General features: G+C 33.9%; 1 protein-coding gene across 2 annotated transcripts; it reads right to left on the bottom strand.

The window, feature by feature from the left end:
* Positions 1-1,079: 1,079 nt before the first annotated feature.
* On the bottom strand, positions 1,080-18,123 carry MTF2 (metal response element binding transcription factor 2). 2 transcript variants are annotated; one of them, XM_085303573.1, is made up of 14 exons: positions 17,803-18,123; positions 17,574-17,655; positions 15,981-16,076; positions 15,529-15,629; positions 15,048-15,196; positions 13,319-13,414; positions 11,878-11,946; positions 10,880-11,003; positions 7,571-7,638; positions 7,008-7,178; positions 6,224-6,332; positions 5,975-6,033; positions 5,734-5,838; positions 1,080-3,566 (listed from the first exon to the last, which is right to left on the bottom strand). In XM_085303573.1, exons 1-14 carry the CDS (start codon positions 18,070-18,072, stop codon positions 3,212-3,214), a joined length of 1,854 nt encoding a protein of 617 aa, XP_085159699.1. In that variant the 5' UTR covers positions 18,073-18,123; the 3' UTR covers positions 1,080-3,211. The 2 variants fall into 2 exon arrangements, with proteins under 2 accessions (XP_085159699.1, XP_085159700.1); XM_085303574.1 differs by lacking the exon at positions 17,803-18,123 and having other exon boundaries at positions 17,543-17,610.
* Positions 18,124-19,082: the final 959 nt, after the last annotated feature.

Raw genomic sequence — 19,082 nt, 5'->3', positions numbered from 1 at the left:
GAGAAGTGGCATAGTTTAAAGCCTGAAAACTTTACCTGCACAGCATCTACAAGATTCATCTTTTTCCTTCTGTGCCCAGAACCGACGTTCTTGTCCAGTTCATCACTGTTTTCTGACCACAGCTTCATCTCCATTCTTCACATGGTTCATCTCAACTCATCAATATTTCCTTCTAAAATACAACACTGAAGATCACTTTAGCAGGATGTTTCAAATACTTGCCCCTTTTTCTGTTTATCTCCACTTACCTCCCTTTCCCCTCCCTTGATCACAAACTGCTTTTCTTCACTTTCAGTGCCCTGTTTGGATTATTTCCGACTTTTTTATGCTAAATGAAAATATTAATCCTCTTTTTACAAATCATGCTGTTCTTCAAAATTCCTTTGTATTCAAGCAAATTTAACATGTACTCAAAATGTCCCCTATGACTAATGCACATAATTATGCCCACAGTTATTTTTTAAAATTCTTCTTGAAGTTGTTCTGTTGGGAACAATGACCTGACAAGTAGTTTGCTATGACTGTCGTTTTACAATGCTTAACAATAACATGCCACTATTTCTTTGCTGTCTTGTTCATCTACCTGATGCCTACATTTTTAGAATGGCCTCAAGACAAAGTGTTTGCCTATCTAAATACTACAGCAATACAAATAATACATAATAGGTAAATATTAAATCTGACACACATGGAAATGATTCTAAATCAGTGACCACATCAAGGCTGGATTACATCCATTTACACACATTATCAAATCATACTAATAAGAAATCATTATGTACACCAAAATTTGTGTTTGTCCTTTAGACACTTCATTAGTCCATACATTAAAATTCATATAAATAAGGGAAAGCCATTTGCAGATGTGCTTTAATTACCACCCTATCTTCAGCAGCACCACTGCAGCATTTCCAAATACATGACAGTGTATCCCTCAAGCATAGCTGGAACATAAGTTAGTGTCTATGTGCAGGATAAGTGTTTCCAGGGTCACACAGGAAAGCTATAGAAAGAGGAACAGATGGGAGAAAGCCACCAAGTATGTATTTCACAATACAGAATCAAAACTCATTCTCCTCTCTCAAAAAATACACACATTTAATGTTGGTCTTTTAATTCTAAGAAAAAAAAACAATTCCAAAAATACAAACTGAACATCAGAGTCAAGTCAACCACCATAATAAAATGAAACAATGACATTCACAATAGTTAAGTCTATGGACAGCTTAAGTTTGACAAATATTTTCTCCCTCCCACACCTCTAAAGTCCCCAAGCACAATTCAATATTTATCTTCAATTGAATCTTTACTGAAAATACTGCTGGTGTTCAGTTAGAATTAAAGGACTTGGATAAAGTGAAATAATAAAGACAGATACAGATGGTGTGAGTAAGGTTACAAATGSTTTACATTTTGCATTACCCCAAGATATAAACATTCAAAAATTAACATGAAGTTGCTGTGTTATCAAAATATTGCAGCTGTAGGCAAGGCAACATTAAATTAATAGCTGAGGGTGTGAAGAAAAAAACATTTTAGTGAAGGTAAACAGAAGTGGCAGTTTTTAATTAGCGTTTTTAATAAAGCTAATTTTATTACCTGGCCAGCCATAAACCAAACACAGGATAACAAAGTTTTCTGTGCTTCCTTTGGCTATAAGGTGACAGAAAACCCCACCTTTTCAAGATGTTCAAGACGTGCAGAAAAAGAGTCAAATAATCAAGTAATGGAATAAATAAGTACTAACTCAGGCAGTACACTTTAAACCACTTCATCATTTATAAACGTTACATAATTTTATTTTGGTGGCAAACTGTAAGCATATAAGAAAATTAACCTTATGCAGTACAGTAAATAATCACCAAAGTAAAAATATTCTTCTGTTTACTCTTTGGCTAAAACCCCTCAAAAGTAGCAGACAAAGAAAAAACATCTAATACTGGCAAGAGACTTTTTTGACTTTTTTTCACAAGTAAAATAAACTTATCAATTTAAAACTTGGTACATTTTATAAAAACAAAAGAGGTAATGTTGTAATAAAACCAGTAATGTTACTTCAAATGGCAACATACTGTTTGTTGACCCTGTGCAATAATACACTTTGCTCAAACTACATTTATCAAAATATGACTAACTGTTTCTATAGGTATGTAGGAATCTTGTGTTTGACTCCTGTCAACTTAGTTTATAACTGGGAGACAAAATTTACAATCAATGTGCCACAATAACTTTAAAAGTGTTATTTCTAGTAGAGTTAATGTTCAAAATGTTCAAATCCTGCATTGTTTTTTAACAGTTAATTCACAAGGAAAATAATGGAATATATTACCGAGAGCATATGAACATCAATGACTGCACCCATTGCCAGAACACACTGCACTGGTTTGACACCTTTCCTTAGTACACAGAAAGCAACAGCACCCAATAAGCCTGAGAAGAAATGCTGCTGTGTAAATACTGGCAACTATTCCTGATAAAAGAATTATGGGATGTATACTCAAAAGCTGCCCAATCCCATAATTTGTATTGCATAGGTCACAATCACACATATATACACACGCACAAGTATGTGTGTGCATATATACATAGGTATATACACACACATATGCGCACACGCACACACACAAAGAATATATTAAGACGACAATGAAGTCTGGTCACAGAGCAATTTACAGGCTCAATATATTTTTTTTCTTTTTTTTTTTTTTTACACTTTGCTTGAAAGAAAACTTCAGTATTTTACAGTCTTCAGTAGGCATTATATACACTGCACTTATGAAATCTAGAAAGTATTGAAATAGAAATACATTTCTGCAAACATTTGGGTAAGAAAACAAACCAAAAATTTTCAAAGATTTGTGCTATCTACATAATATTTTTTCTAAATCACAATAACTGTATCCATGGAATGTTCTCTAGAAAATGTCTTTTTTTTTTAAAAACACCATGCACATTTTTAAGCAATTGTAACCCAAAATATCCCAACCTAAAACAATCTAACAATGTTCAGATTAAAAAATTTAAGTTTCAGATCAGATTTTAAAAAGGTAAGTCTCTATCACAAGAGCTGTAATGATAACAGTTATATGTTAAGGCTAAATTGGTTTTGTTTTGTTTTTAGAAACACATTAAAGATACGCTTCTCGTGGCTCTGTATTATGAACTGTACTTACAGATGACAGTGCAGTGAACATAATGTTCAGTCCTACAGTCAGGATGCAGTTGCTCCTTCCCACTCCACAAGATACTGCACCTTTCCATCAAGTGTCACCCGACGAGCCAAAACACGGTATTTTTCACCACAAGCTATTCTACCCGCTGCACCAAAATAACTAGTAATTGAGTTCTTTAGATGATTGAGCTGTAATTCCTGATCTGCTAAATTGTTAAGAATCTCTGTATTGAGTTCATCATACTGATAATCCTCTTTGCTCTCATCATCTTTTACAATTTCTGAATTCTGAGTCTGGAGTGCTTTTCGTGGAAAGCGACCTCTTCTTCTCAAATGTGGTATTGCAGCAGGCCAAGTTCTTCCTGTACGAGTCCTTTTTCTTGAGTCAGATAAACTAAAAATAAAAGAATACCAGCATTAACTCCAAGACACTTATTCAAAATGTGCATTCTAGCATCAGTTATTTTCATACAGCTCAGTCTCATGACTTCCTTCTGTTATGTTTTTCACTGATACAAATATTTATGTGCTTATACATAGATGACAAATATAGCTCTTTAAAAGTAAAGATTATTTACATGAGAAAAATTGTACTTACTTAATAAAATGTCAAACGTTTAGCTAAATGATACTAACTCATGCCTAGAAATACATTAGGAGCACTATTTTAACACAACTTAATTCCATTTCAAGAAAACAAAAAAACCTGTCTTCAGAGGATTCTGCACCAAATGTGTTTAAAGTTGCAAATTAAAAATACAGTTTTATTATATAAGTAAGCCCCAGTTACAAAGCTACTTTACAAAGAGTTTTGGAGAGCTGATGTTAGTGAACACTGTAAATAAAGGAATTTATGCATAGTTACTTTGCAAGCTGAATTTATTTTAGTGATCAAAATGCTGATATATGAAAGAAGCACTGCAAAATCTGTTCTATGTCACTTTTCAATAGTCCTACACCTCTGCCTTTTCAAAGATATATTTAATGTGGCCAGAAAAATTTGTATATCCAAATTTGACAGAGATTTATATCCAGCTATGAAAATAGGAGCTTRTGACATTTCCTAAGTACATACCAGCCCTCAAATATTAAAAATGTCTAAGATATAAATCCTTGTGTAAATATCTGCATCTGTAATCGACACAAATTAAAATGTTTAATGCAGTCCTAAACTAAATGGCATGCTTACTTTGATCTTCAAGATGCTTATGTAACATACTGAGAAAAAAAAAAGAGGATATCTGTTTAACATAAAAAATGAATGGATAAACTGCAGAAATATAAAACACTGATTTAATCCTCAGTAACAATTTCAGAAATCTGTAAGTTAAAAATYAGTTTTTGCAAATACACTATTTGTAGCAGTTAAAACACACAAAACGACTCATGACAGTACTTGATAGCACGAACCAGAAAGAGAGGAGACAAGATATGTAGATTAAGGATCACATATCTCAATAAAAGAGTATGTTAAATGAATRCACTTATGTTCACTAAACATGAGAGAACAGAAAAAAGTACAAGTAACAATTTATTTGCAGAAGAACAAGCTGTAGTTAATAATTTATTTAGGAAGACTCTGCCAAATTTTTTTCATGCTCTATGGACTGTAGAAATTTGTGAGCATTTAATATTCCTTAGCATGAATACACAAAACTACCTAAACAAAAGCTGTTAAAATTAATTTGGAGTACACATCTCTTTTGTGTGTTTTATTAGAAAATTAAGCCCAGAAAGTGCTTATAGAGTTTAATTCTTTTCATGAAAAGAAATTTAAGTATGTATTTTACATCAACAAAAAACAGCGATCACAGAAAAATCTGTGTTGTAAACAGAACTAACGAAGGTTGCCTTTCTGCAGATTTATGTTCTTTCTTTAGATTCCCCCACCCAACTTACAGTACAGCTTTGAGTTGTAATGGCTCATTAGTGCAACTCCCAGTGCACTCCCACATCCCCAGCATCACCCCACTGCAATATCCTCAGCTCTTCTCCATTTATTCTCCCACCAGTTCTGTAACATCCTTACCTGTGTCCCGTATCTACCATGGCTAAATCACAACTTAAGTCAACCTCCTCCCTTACCTTCCACCTGACCTACAGCTCAAAAAAAAAACAGCACTGGCAGTGACTAAACTATAGCTGATTAGCATACTGCCTGCCTTTGTATAAATGGTATGCTATTTTGGGTCTCTCCTTCATCCAAGTATCAATCTTAATGAAGATTGTTAAACTGCAATCTCTTTGAAATTACCTATATCAGATATGGTTGAAGTCAACCAAGAGGTTCAAAACCGACTGTGCAGTTCAGGGGGCCAACATGCGACACTGACAACACAACCATGAAAAATCTCTGGTTTTCAGAAAGCAGGCTTAGAACATCAGATGTTATGCTTTGGCAAGATATTTGTTGTAGGATTCTTATAACTTCTGTTTATTAAGGGTTAAGTGCTGCTGAATCACTTGTTTCCTGTCCATTTCAYCAGAAAATAAAAAATAAAAACTGAATGTATCATTAAAAATCTTAATCATTATAGCAGATAAAGTAATTGAACAATTACCTATAATGTCTGGAAATGCTAGATGAGGTAGTTTCTTTCATACTGGCAGCACCTGTGGATTCCACATCTGAGGTATTGGACGAATGTGCAGTTCCATCAGATTTCCTGATATGCAAGATAACAGGGTTGCCATGTAATGAAAGTAATCTTACATTAAAAATTGAGCTGACATTTCAGAAGCAACAAATAAAAGGGAGAAGCTATTAGAATTAGTTTTACACATTTTTTTTTATTTATTTACCCAACAGAGCAGGGTAATTCCAAGGCTGAGTTCTCTATCACTGGAACTGGTTCGTTACCCTAAGAAAGAAAAAAAAAGTACTTCAGATTAAGTTTAAATTGCCCCCCTTTCTTTTTTTTTGAGAGAGAGAGAGAGGGAGAGAGAGAGAGAAAAGGGGGTATATCACTATTTAGATTAAGTGGTTATGTTTTTCTTCAGAAATGATAATCCAGTTACAGGGAAAAGAAAAAAACATATCCAAAACCTTACCAGAGGAGACGACTCTGGAGTTTTGTGAATCATTTTTCTTGTATAGGGACCAGGTGGACGACCTACAGATTTTTTTTTCCCCTTTCTTTCTATACCATTACTTAATTCCCTAGAAAAAAATTTATATTTTGTGCTGTATTATTAAAGATACTTGTCATTGAATACATGTTTTCCTTAGGCAATGAATACATGTTTAGATGTCTATTGCTAAAACATCGCACTAAATGAGGTTATTCTGGTAAATCAAAAATTTCACCTACAGAACTACAGATTTTTGTCTCTGGAATAATACAATAAACAGACACAAGATCTTTCCAGTGACATTACTGATTCCATAATGCTGAAGAGGAAGGAAGAAGTGTTAAATGTTGCTTACTTATGGGATCACATTTGCTAAAAAAGATGGCATCTCTCTAATATGAGTTATAACTCCATATCATACTTACTATTTAGAATCCTAGTTATGATCACTGCATAATAGACCCAGAATGAGAAGCAATTTTGTTTCCTAACTGGAAGCAAAGTTGGGATATCTTTTTATTGTTTTTATTGATAAATTTCATGCTTTTTCAGAAGGATCCTAACAGAACACTAACTACACGAGTTCACACAACTTGTTTTCACAATCACCTTAAAGTACAATGTGAAACTAAATGAGTTTACATTTTTAAAATATTTTTGAAGTGCACATTATATAATGAAAAGGCCTTTTTGTAGGCACCAAAGATATAACCAACTAACTCCAATTTACCACAACATTGCTAAAATCACTGGATTATTTTACCTCACATCAGGAATGGGTTTAGACGATTTTCTGCCTTTAATTTTGAACTCATGAGATGTTCCTTCTGGTTCTTTCTCAGCCTTTAAAGCAGCATTCGGTGGCACAGGAGGAACACGAATTCTCAAGCCAAACAGATGTTTCTTTTTCTTTATTTCTTTTCCAGACATAAACCTAAACAATTTTAAATTAATCGTTAAAATTCAGACCCTAGAAAAAGCAAATTTTAAACTAAAAGTGCACATGCAAAACAAAACTATGCAARTTAAACTACTCATCCTAATGCTATTTAATTCCTCCTTTTCCCCTAATGCAATCCTCACTCCCAAATACAAATTGCAAAGTGGGAAGAGGATGAAAGCAAAAACAAAATTTTGATCATGATCTGGGTTCCACTTCAACAACTACATGATGATATTCTGAAACAGAAACAATATTCAAAATTTCAGTGTTATCTACAGCCACAGTGATTATCAGATTGACTGAATGAAGGAGATAGAAAACTAATCTACATCAGATTAAAATAGGAAAATAACATTCAGAGCAAAAAAATATCATCAACTTACATGGTTTTGTAATCATTCAATGCCTCCAGTACATGCTCATATCTTTCAGATTTTGGTGTATCTGCCAACTGTGAAGTATTAAGAAATGATTTAACATGTCAAATTCTTTGGTAATAAAAAAAGATCTTGTTTCTTTTGAGTCACTAAAATTATAGATTTGGATGTGAAATACATTKACAAAATATTTGCTGTGGAAACTGCCTAACCCCAAAGAGTATTAGCCATTATCCCATGTATTCTGTGATTTATACCACAGAATTTACTGCTGGATCCAACCCAGGCCAAAGAATCTACATTTCACTTGTAAGAAGTGAAATTCTCTTAAAGATTCTCTTAAAGAATTCTAGTATACTCAACACGATACTCATATGGCTTTCCAAGTCCACTAACAGAAATTCCTAAATAGCGTTAAGTACTCTYAAATTGAGATCCCAAGCAAAGATAACCATATTGACACAAGAACCATTAATTATTTTATCTTTGATATTTTTAGCAAAAATCGTGCTACAGGGCCTAATTCCCATTTTTGCAACATCATTCAATACAACAAGTTAAAACAAAAAAAGTGCATTAATTTTCCTGCCTCTTTTGCTGAGACTCAATCTACACTCCTCCTTGTACCAAAGCCTTAAGTAGTCCCTATCAAGTTACCAAAACTTGTAATCTTTTGTCTGAAAAATAATGCATTTATAAATTTAAAAATACAGAGACCGAAAGCACTACAGGTATCATGGTGACTATAAAGAATTGGATACAACATTTAAGCAAGTCTTTTTTAAAAATATTCATTTTTATATTAAATTAGACAGGTATTTTTAAATTCCAATGAAGCCACCATGTTTCAAGTTGTCATGCCAAAATGTTCCAGAATGGCATCCAACTGGATGTACATGCAGTATCTTTATCTTTAATTATACAGTTAAGAAATAGTTTATAAAATTTCACTATTAATATGATTACCACAGTATTACTGTATTGCCTCAGTATTACTGTACATACTGCACAACACTGGTAACTTGGAAAAAACTCAGATACTTTCTAAAAGAATTTAATTCCAGCAAGGCAGATCATTTAACACTTTGAGCATTTCTAATAGCTAAAAATACACTCATAAAAAGTAAAATTTTTAATGCAACTTTGGACAAAATTCACCATCAGTCTACCTGACTAACAAAGATCAGGAAGAGATTGAAACTATTTTAACCAAAGAAAGTAACAACTATTTTTCAGATATCTTTATCACATGCATTCAGCACAATGCACTCCTATTCATAGGTCTTGCAACTATGCAGCTATTAGCTACAGAAAACAACAGTATTTATACTGCATCCTAAATAACACCATGCTAAAAAATACTGGCATAGGAGCTCTGACAATTCCACCACTTACTCCTAGCTTACCTATGGCTAAAAGACTTTGCCTCTTATTCAGTTAAAACCACCTAAAGAAAGAACTCAAAGGGTTATTTTTAACAGTGGCAAGCTACTTAATAATATTACAAAAAACCTAAAACCACTAGCATCGTAGAATTTATTCTATGATTAGTCTCTGCTTAATAAAGAAATAAGATTAATCAAAATAGTAAAATGAACTTGCCTCAAATTTTTCAACATACGAATTTTTTCCCAACTTAGTGAGAGAAGTTGAGAAAATCATATCAGAATAACCAGTCTTGAGGATTTCTTCAATTTATTCAAAACCTAGGCCTTCAAAAACACCCATGAATTGAATTAAATTCAATTCATTCAGAATTAATTGAAGGAATGAAAAGAAGCAAGTTTCCTTTGAAGGTGGAGAAATAGCGCTTAAGGAATTTAAAGTACTACTTTACAGGTAACAGGTGATTTTCCCTGTTCTGGATCTCCCCTCTTCTCCCTCCCCCTCACAGACTTAGAGCTGTGTTTTTTTCAGGGATGGATTGAATGGGGAGGGTGGGAAGAAGAGCAAAACAAGGGCCATAGCTCCTCAACTTCTTCAAAATGCTATGTGTGTTCCAAGTCAATAGSTGATAAATAGCCCTACTCTCCTCATCCACATCCTGGCTCTGAYCTGACATTTTTACAAAAAATTATCCACAGAAAGTTAAGTTATGTCAAATAAATATTCATTTCTTCTGTATATCTCTCAATACTAAAATAATTAGAAGTCAAAATTAAACATCCTATATATGCATTTGTCAAACTACACAGTAAGCCAGACAGATCATTTCATTCTACTGTCTGTTATCACATTTTGTGCAACTTTTTCTTTTAAATCTTCTGACTAGATATGATAGAAATTACTAGACTTAGCTAAGAGGTGCCATACATCTTACAGAAGTAAACCAGATGTCTCATTTATGACACTAATGATCACTTTGCAGTAAAGCTTTAATATTAATGTTTCTCTTTTAAAACAAAGTTCTGGTGCTTATATTGGCTGAACACATGTATTTTGAAGTATTTTCCATTATTTATGGATAGAAGAAATAGGTGTTACTAATCTAAACCAGAAAAACATTCATTTGATTCTCACACTGTGGCTGAGCAGAAATGGCTTACAGATGTATGAATTTATTGAAAAAAAAGTATAGAAGTTCTACAAATAGTATGTCAATACGAATTTAGCCATAAATTTTGCATTGAACCTCACATGCAGGAAACAAAAAAGTACCTACACTGCTCCTCTTAGTTAAATATGAAGTCAATTTATTTGAGGAAATGGATTTCCTGTAATGTTACATAATTGCCCAATGAATCAAACAGCTGGAAAAATAACTAGCATAGTAGTGAACTACGAACAAGATGCCTTGACAAACAGTAGAATCAGACTGGAAAAGGATCAAAACAATCTTTAGACCTGTAGACAAACAGATTGTATCCCCTGTTGGGAAGAGGGAGGAAAAGAGAAAATCTCTGTGTACAATGATATGTCAAGTATTACATCTACAGACTTTGAAAATGTTTTCATATTCTCTATACTCTATATTCAATTCTACATTCAGGTTTTCTGGTCTATGCACATGCAAATATTTAAGAACTACGTGACCATTATAAAATGAAAACAAAGGAGAGATATATATATATATGTATATATATGCAACAGAACAAACAAAATTGCCATGCAAACAATAAACTAATAGTTACCCGTATCACTTCAGAAATTTTACAGCTCAGAAAAATGTATACCACTCCAAAGCACTCTATTTTTACAAGAAGATTAAAGATGTTCTCTTTTTCATTTGTGCTTGCCAGATTTTAAGACAAYAAACAATCTAACCTCTTGTATAAAATTGTTTTCAGGACAAGAAAGAGTATTTCAAATCCTTACCTCACCAGGATGTAATCTATCCCAGTTTTCATTAATGTATGCCATGAGTTCAAGTTCTGAATCAAAGTATTTCTTCTTATGAATAACACTTAGGTTGTAAAGGCATAGATGTGCTATATCTACCCTAGAATTCAGAAATATTTGAATCAAAAACAGATAAAAAAAATCTTTAATTTTTCACCATTTTCCTTGAAATAATTTAGTGTAAAAGATACTAGCACAATATGGCTAAAGGAATACAGAGCACAACTTGAAACACACTCAATCCTAGAAACAACATTATGAAGTCTTTCGTCATTTATCTTCCTTAAGTGACTCCTCTTGTTTTGAAACTTACTTTTATCTCTGCCTCATCTCATTGCCATTATGTTCTTTCAGGCTCCAAAACTGGTTTAATCAGCAGTGTATTTCAGAATTCATACATGAATGAATCAATTCTGAATTCATACAAGTACTTTGTTAAATTAACATTTAACAAGGTAMTTTCCACCATTTATTTGTTAGCAAATATATCTATTATATCGGATATCCATTAAATTAGTATTATTTCTAATAAGAGCTACMGTTAAAAGATTTCAAGCTACAACTAAACATTAAATATCATCCATAAAACTATTACAGAATGTGTCAAGATATTTACCCTTGTACTCACTACATTTCACTTATCTAATGGCAGTATTCTAAACCTGCAAAAAGGACTTTGTTTAGATATCTCAATTTTCATGCACACAACAAACCTGTAGTTGCTTGCAACTCAACTGAGCAATCCCAAGAATAAATCCCAAGAGCAACTGCATGCAATTGCAATATATCTGTGCATTTAAAGATAAGCTTTGAAGGAAAAAGTGTCCTTGTTCATAAAAGTAGTAAAGACAACTCAGGAGATCAAGAGAATAAGTGGATAGCCTTATTTGCAAGGAGACTCAAAATAACAAAAAGAAAAGAAGAGCAGGTATTCAACTCACCCTTTTCTTCATTTTTATTTAATTTGTACTTACCATCTCAAGGGTAAACGTTTGAGGTATTCTGGTCCAGAACTGCAAACTGAGCAAATGAACGTATAAAACCTAAAAAATATATACATATATATGTATGTGTGGGTGAGTAGGCGGGTGTCTGTACACACACACACACACACACACACACTTAATGCTTTAACACATTACATATTAGGAGCCACCATCTCATCATTCTAGACAGGACTCTTCAAATTTTTTCCCAAGGACAGATTAGGGGAAAAAATTGAAATAAGCAGGCTAGAAATCCAGTCATATAAAGTTTGAGAGACGCCTAGTCCTCCATCTCACTCCATCCACTTTCATAATGTGTGCTGACCTCTATCTGGCCCACTCAGTGGGCCATCCTTACTCCATAAACTCATTTTCCAAGTCTTCCTTCTTATCTTCCAAGGTGGGATGCTCCCTAGTACCACTGTTCTATACTCCCTAAAAAGTCCCTCAAATCCCTCAACTTGTGAATGTATCGGTGAAGATGTTCCCTAATGTCCCCACTCCATCCTTGCAAATGCAGAAACTGCACAAGTGCAAGCATGCATTTAAAGGGGCATTTACTAAGTCCTAACTCAATTCCTCCATACAAGCATTCTAGGACAACGAAGAAAGTATGAGAGAGAAATGAATGAGATGCTGCTTGATTCCTCTCTAGTTTTTCCTCTCATCTGCTCCTACTGATCCAGTTCCCTTTAAAATGAAAAGACACACCAAAGCCCTTGTTCATTTCCTTTATTCTCCTCTCACCCCACATGAACAGAGGGTGTACAGAGTTCTCAGCACCCTAAGTATCCTCCAGCTTCTCCAGTTCCCTTTACTAACAGTTTTAAGTGAGCAGGAAAAGAGTTGGAGGGACTCAGCACAGCTAGATGGGGATAAGTGTAGAGATGACCTACAGGAGATGGAACAAACAAGCAAAGAAAACCATGAGAACATCTTTTCTATCCTACTCCGCTAACAGTGGCTTCCAGACTATAACCAGATAGCCCCCACTGTGCACAGAGCTGCRCATACACACACACTGACAGCCTACCTCACAGCACGGAGCCTTTGCGTGGGGGTCATTAGTCACCTACGCAGCTGGAACTTGAAGCCCCTATCCAACTTACAGGCCAACCGAGGTGGTCTGCTTTAAAGCTTTCAGTCTCCCAGTATCCACTCCCTAGAGTATAATGGACTTCTGTGCAAAGTGAAGTCAATAACTGTTTGAACTCTTTCTCCCACCCTTTTATTTTTTTAACACAGTTGACAAAGTGCATTTTCCTGACACCTAAACACACGCTTCATTTTGTATAGTCTTCTATATAAAATACATTCCAACGTTTTGGAAAAACTGTCACAATACAGATTCTTTAACAAAAAGTCACATGTGAAATATACCCTCTGCATTTTAAATAAAGACACTATAAAGTATAGTTCAATTTCTTACCTGTCACCAAAAAGCATTGGCTTTTGGAGGCACTGCACACAAGCCTCATGAAACCACTGCTTACACTTGCAGCACTGCAACATCTTTAGGTACCAGCTTCACCAACAGAAAGAAAAACAAGATGTGTTAAAACAAGTTACCAAAAATGGTACATTTAAATTAAATAGCAAGGAACCTTCTGAGTGAACTGACTTTCATCGTTCATAACAAGCACAATCATCTGCAGGGATATGTCAGTTACATTTAGTTCCACAATGAAAAATGTCTAGAAAAATTGCTTAGGAAAGGCCTTGAATAATAAAAGGTAGTCTAGTAAAAGGATGAATTAAGTTGTTAAATAAATAAAAATTAAATTTTCTCTGAAAACTACTTTCTAATTTCCAGTAAGAATTCAAGAACTTCATTTGACCCCCTTCCACACACTGGATTAACTTCCTTGCTATTTTCCAAAGCAAGGCACAGCAGCATTAAGTCAGAAACATTTGTCCTAAGGCTTCAAATATTTGAMCTATCAAACTGAACTTCAAAGCTTAGGCTTTTTTTTCTTCTTCTTTTTCAGCTTCTCCCTGGAGAAAAGAAATCATGCAAATTGGAAAGTGATGTTTGTCCAAGTTTGTAAAATTCTCAAACTATAGTTCTGTATAGGAGTAAAAATTCAAAAGATTCACCTCCTTGTGGAATTTTAATAATATCATCTTGAGAGCTTCAACCCTTCTTTAATAAAAATAATAAACAACTTTTCTACCTCAAAGTGCAGATGAGGTAGAAAATGTCCAAGTCACATTCACTTATCCATGCAAATACCAGGGCATTTATCTTTACCTGCTCAGACGTCCTCATTCCTCATAAGAAAGAATAAGTAGAGGACCCTGTAACGTCTTTATAAGGGGAGAGAAAGCCCTCTTTTTCACAGTAATTGAAAAACAGGGCATGATGTTAAGGTAAAATCGGGCAGGAAGCCATGTCAAAGCATACACGCTCCATTACATTAAYTACATGTTATATTACTGATGTAAAGAAACAATCCAATGTAACATTATTAATGGGAGTGARAATAGTGTAGCATTTGTGCAAGCAGTCTTACTAAACTGACTTTAATCAAAAAGTTCTAATGAGGAATTGGCRATATCTAGGATAACACAGCAACAAAACAATCATTTCCTTTTCAAGAGGTTGCTGTTTGCATATTCAAAATTAATTTATCTGGCAGTGTTTTATAAGTTTGTCTTTCACAAAATATCAGAACTCCAAAATACATACAGTTGTCTATCAAAATTTAATAATCTGATCTCTAGATAGCATTTATATTTGAGACTAATGACAAAGAGCTCCACTGATTCACAGAGCAGTTATCACCACTGCCTTTAACCACAGCGAGGTCAGCAAGCACTTCTATCCAACCTCAAGCACAGAAAAGTTGCAACGAAACAAAATTATGTTACTGGGTTTTGTAGAAAGGACTTTGATGTTATCAGATAGTCACATAATAAAACAGAAATAAACAAAGAGACTTGACAGAAGAATTTAAGCCATTAATAATGTGCTTCCCATAAGATATCTTAAAAATAATAAAATATTAATTTTAAAATTCCACTGTTCATCAAGTTTAATACCTACACACAACAGAGATAGGAACAAACTTAAGTTCACAAGTAAGTTTACAGAATAAGGGCCAAAATTTGCAGCTGCTTTATGGAACAAAGTTCTTACAGAATATCTATTCACTTACTCTCCAGGTCCTCCACAATAGCAGTAACACTGCTGGACATTGGTTTTATGACCTGCATCCCATTCAAGGTCTGTTGCGTTATACGGTAATGTTTGTTTCATGACTTGCAGTGCTTTGGCATTTGGTCCTTTCTTAAGCGCACCACCTCTCTGGGCCAAAATAAATGCATACGTTTATAAAGACAGTATGTTTCCAATACTTTGGTTTGAAAATTATGAAAATTTATATATAATCAAATAAAACACTTTGACTTGTATTTATTTTTTAATATATTAGTCTATTTCTTCAAAAACATATTGAAAACCAAATTTTGACTATTTCTAAAATAAATAYTCATTCCCAACATAAAAAACTTTACAGATCAAGGATAAGGAAGGAGAAATCTCTGAAAGAGGCTATTTTTTTATTTTTCAGTTTCAACTTTGAAAAAATATGCAAGCAACATGGGATGTTATTAAAAAGCATTTTTCTAGAAACACACCTTTGTTGTTGTCGCAAAAACACATTGTCGACAGAGCCATTTATCATCTGAATCAATCACGCTGGAATCAATATTTGGTGTGTGACACAGCTGATGATAACCTGTATTAAAAATGACCAATTAAAGCATTATTATAAGAGCAATAGAAGCATATGTATAAAATTTTAATGGAACTGTAATGCATTATGTTTCATTAAGTATCAAAAAGATCAATATCACATTCAAAATAGTCTTTTAAAATTTGTTAGTGGAAAAATTAGAACTTTACTTATAGAACAGGTGTTAGTCATTTTAATATTGATTATCAATATTCACTGAGCAGTTAACAGCCTCTAAGGGCTACAAAACATAAGATCAGTTGAGCAGTCAGTCATAGCCAGGCAAATATCCCGCTTTATAAAACAAATCTAAGCGTCTTTTGAAGTGCAGCAGACAGAAAAAAATTCTATTACCTTGACCACATTTATCACATATAACCATTTCATTCGGGGCTTCTGAATACTCTTCCTGACATATTGTACAGACCATTTCCCCACTCTCAGTGGCTCCTAGACAGAGATAAAAGTGCGATTTTTTTCAGACTACATCTGCAGTTGGAACGATCACCATGTGTACAGCTTTTTATTGTGAGTTACAGATCCATGCATTGTAGAAACAGATTGTTACAGAGCTTAACTTTGCAACAAAAAATAARTTCAGACATTTTGTACTGACTACATTTCTTACAAATTTTTACATCACTTATCATAGGTTATAGGCTATTTGGAGGCACTATACATTGCCTATTCRCTACACTGTCAATAGGTCCTTAATATCAGTAATAAAAAATATGTAACTGTAAATAAGTACATGCAGACTCAAAAATATGCATCAAAATTTCCTATCTAGACAACTGATAAACTTGTTAGGTATTGACTTTGCATCCCTTTCATACAAATATTACACGCCTGATTTGGTGCATAACTTTAAGACAGATCTGCCCAAGGCACTTAATATTAACTCCAACCTCCTAAGAAACATGGTATTATTCCGTATATGTATCTGCAAGTRTACAAAAGCATAAAATAAAAGCAGAGCTAAGAGACAATGTTAAATTGTAGGCTCGAGAGAAGAAAACATCCTGCTCCAGTTGTGCTGCAGATCAGCGTAAAAATCTGGATTAAAAAACAAGTTATTTGATCTAGGTATTACACTGATGTAGTAACACTTAATTGTTACTATAAACAAACCAAAGATCATAAACCAATACTATACAGAAACAGAACAAACAGTATTTAAAAAATTCTTGGAAACAAAGCAGTACTTTTTTCCTCATTATGAACATAAAGCTTATCCTATTAGCAGACAAAGTGTTTATCCTAAACATCAAGAAGCAGTAAGAACTAGATCAGTTTTTCGTTGCTTTTATGTGATAAATTCTAAYCGATTTTCAGATACAGTCATTGCACTTGTCATCTACGCTTCATTAGAATTAGAATACCAAAACATTTTTACTCCTCAAATATTTGAAAATCAGTACTAATGCACAACAGCATCTCACTTGATAATTGAACATTTCTTTATAGTACATGACTACTCCACAATCTGTAATGGCTTCTTACATGCAACAGCTATAGTGTTACATTTAAACGTGAAAATTCACTTCAACCCTGGTATTTTCCAGTCTTTGTTTGCCTTCCACGTCATACTGTTTCAACTGAAAAAAGGACATGATCTATAGCCTCAGTATGAGTGAGGGAGGGCCTGGAGTTTTCTGCTAAGATGGAGTATTATACTCTGCCCTCATCCAAATAAAATCAAATGTGATTATTTTTAAAAGCACTCTCTCCTCCCTGCACATAGTTATGTAAAAAGAAAAAATAATAGCAAGGATAAAACACTAGTTGAAGAGGAATTTTTTTATTTACCTAGYTGACAATGTCAGGTCACGTTAAATCACACTATTCTTTCGTATTCAAGAATATAATGTAACATTTTATTTTAACAGATATAGTAATCTAAACAAATAAAATACCAAACAATGACTACTTCACCGAAGTTCTTGCCTGTTTGTATGTCCTTCCAGAGAACCCAGGATTTGGAACTGTCTTCAAATATAATGAAGCAGTTCTGTTTCAGTTTGTTTATCTGGAAAAATAAAAATGCAGTGGAAGCCATGTGTAAAGGGGCTAAACAAAAGAATGCATTTAATCCAAAATAAGCAAGACAAGACTACTGTCGTATTCAACCAATATATAATACTGTAAGAGTGCAGTCAAGTTAAAAAATATTTACCTTTTTGATAGTTCCAAGATAAAACAAGCCATCTGACCATCTAGCTAGGACATCCTGACCTTCTTCAAATTTACAGAGTGGCTTTTTAGCTTTCTGTCCATCACGTAAGGACAGCTTGGCCAAGGATGCTGAGGTCTTATGGCTTCGACGTAGAGGAGACCGCTTATGGACCAGTGAATTACCCACCCCTGTAGAGTCTCTAAAACAAGGGAAGCGAGAGAAAAGGTAAACGAAATCAAGGTAAAATAAGAAATCATATATATTCAACATTAATATGAATTACAACTAGAACCCATTTAGCTAACACCAGAACTTTAAGTAACTAACAAATTGGTCRTGTTTTCAGATTTTATGTAGTTTTAGTAGTAGTGTCCCTGCAACCGTGAAGGTCTACAAATTTGAAAGAGATGGTTTTATACAAAAGAAAAATCTTCAATGAGACCAACAAATATAAATGGGGGGGCAGGGAGGAGACAAACATTCCAACTCAGAATCGCCTCATAAAGTCATCAGAAGCAAGAAAGAATGCCTCAAGAACATCCAACATAGGATCACCTATGCAAAATACTAGTCACTAGAGTTTAAAAGGAACACTGATGGATTTCTAAAATTCCAAGGAAACTAGGAAGAGCCAAAGCTATTTCTGACCCTATTGCTTTAGCAGTAAGAGTAGTATTAACGTGGTTTGTTGCACAGTTAGCTATTCAGAATCAAAAAAACATGRGATGGTGGTGATTAAGAGCCCAGGCTAAGCACCGTGCTAACTCAAGTTCTAAACAATTCAGGTACCTCCTGCACCACATTACACCACATAAAAATAGCTGTAGAGATTTCCAGCAAAGAGGAAATTTCTACATGTTGAATTTCTAATATAAAGCAGAGTTTTCCTCTCCCTTAGAATCAGAGGAAAACATTAAGAGAGGAAAAACAAGAGGTCTTTTAACCTTCCCTCACATAAGAAACTCTAAATTATAAGTGACCTGGATCAATAATCAGCATCTTCTTGTACGATACTGCAACATACAGCCTCTTCATAAGTAAATATATGCAAGTGTGTAAAAAAATTTAAAAGAAAACATAAACTCCCCCCCACGTTCTGAATTTTAAGGAACTTTCATGATAATTAGCCTACTACTACCAAACGTTACACACTATCCAAAAATGAAAAAAATACAGACAGTAACTTACAAAATACAATAAGGTAAGGAAGAATCTTCATGCAGAACTTGACTATGAAACAAAGCTACTGTTCTTGTATCTAAGTACATTTTCTCTTTGGA

This window comes from Rhea americana, unplaced genomic scaffold (genome assembly GCF_003343005.1).
Source record: "Rhea americana isolate MKP2758 unplaced genomic scaffold, rheAme1 scaffold_2, whole genome shotgun sequence".
Taxonomy (NCBI): domain Eukaryota; kingdom Metazoa; phylum Chordata; class Aves; order Rheiformes; family Rheidae; genus Rhea; species Rhea americana.
Note: the sequence above shows the minus strand (reverse complement) of the source record. Positions and strands in the feature narration are given on the sequence as shown.

Excerpts from the sequence above, each read along its gene's own strand:
- MTF2 (XM_085303573.1), bottom strand. The coding sequence starts at position 18,072 with ATGTTGAATATATATGATTTCTTATTTTACCTTGATTTCGTTTACCTT. Across the intron at positions 11,947-13,318 it reads CCAATGCTTTTTGGTGACAG|GTTTTATACGTTCATTTGCT; the intron begins GTAAGAAATTGA and ends TATATTTTTTAG. Across the intron at positions 3,567-5,733 it reads AGCATTTCCAGACATTATAG|TTTATCTGACTCAAGAAAAA; the intron begins GTAATTGTTCAA and ends TTTTATTTTTAG.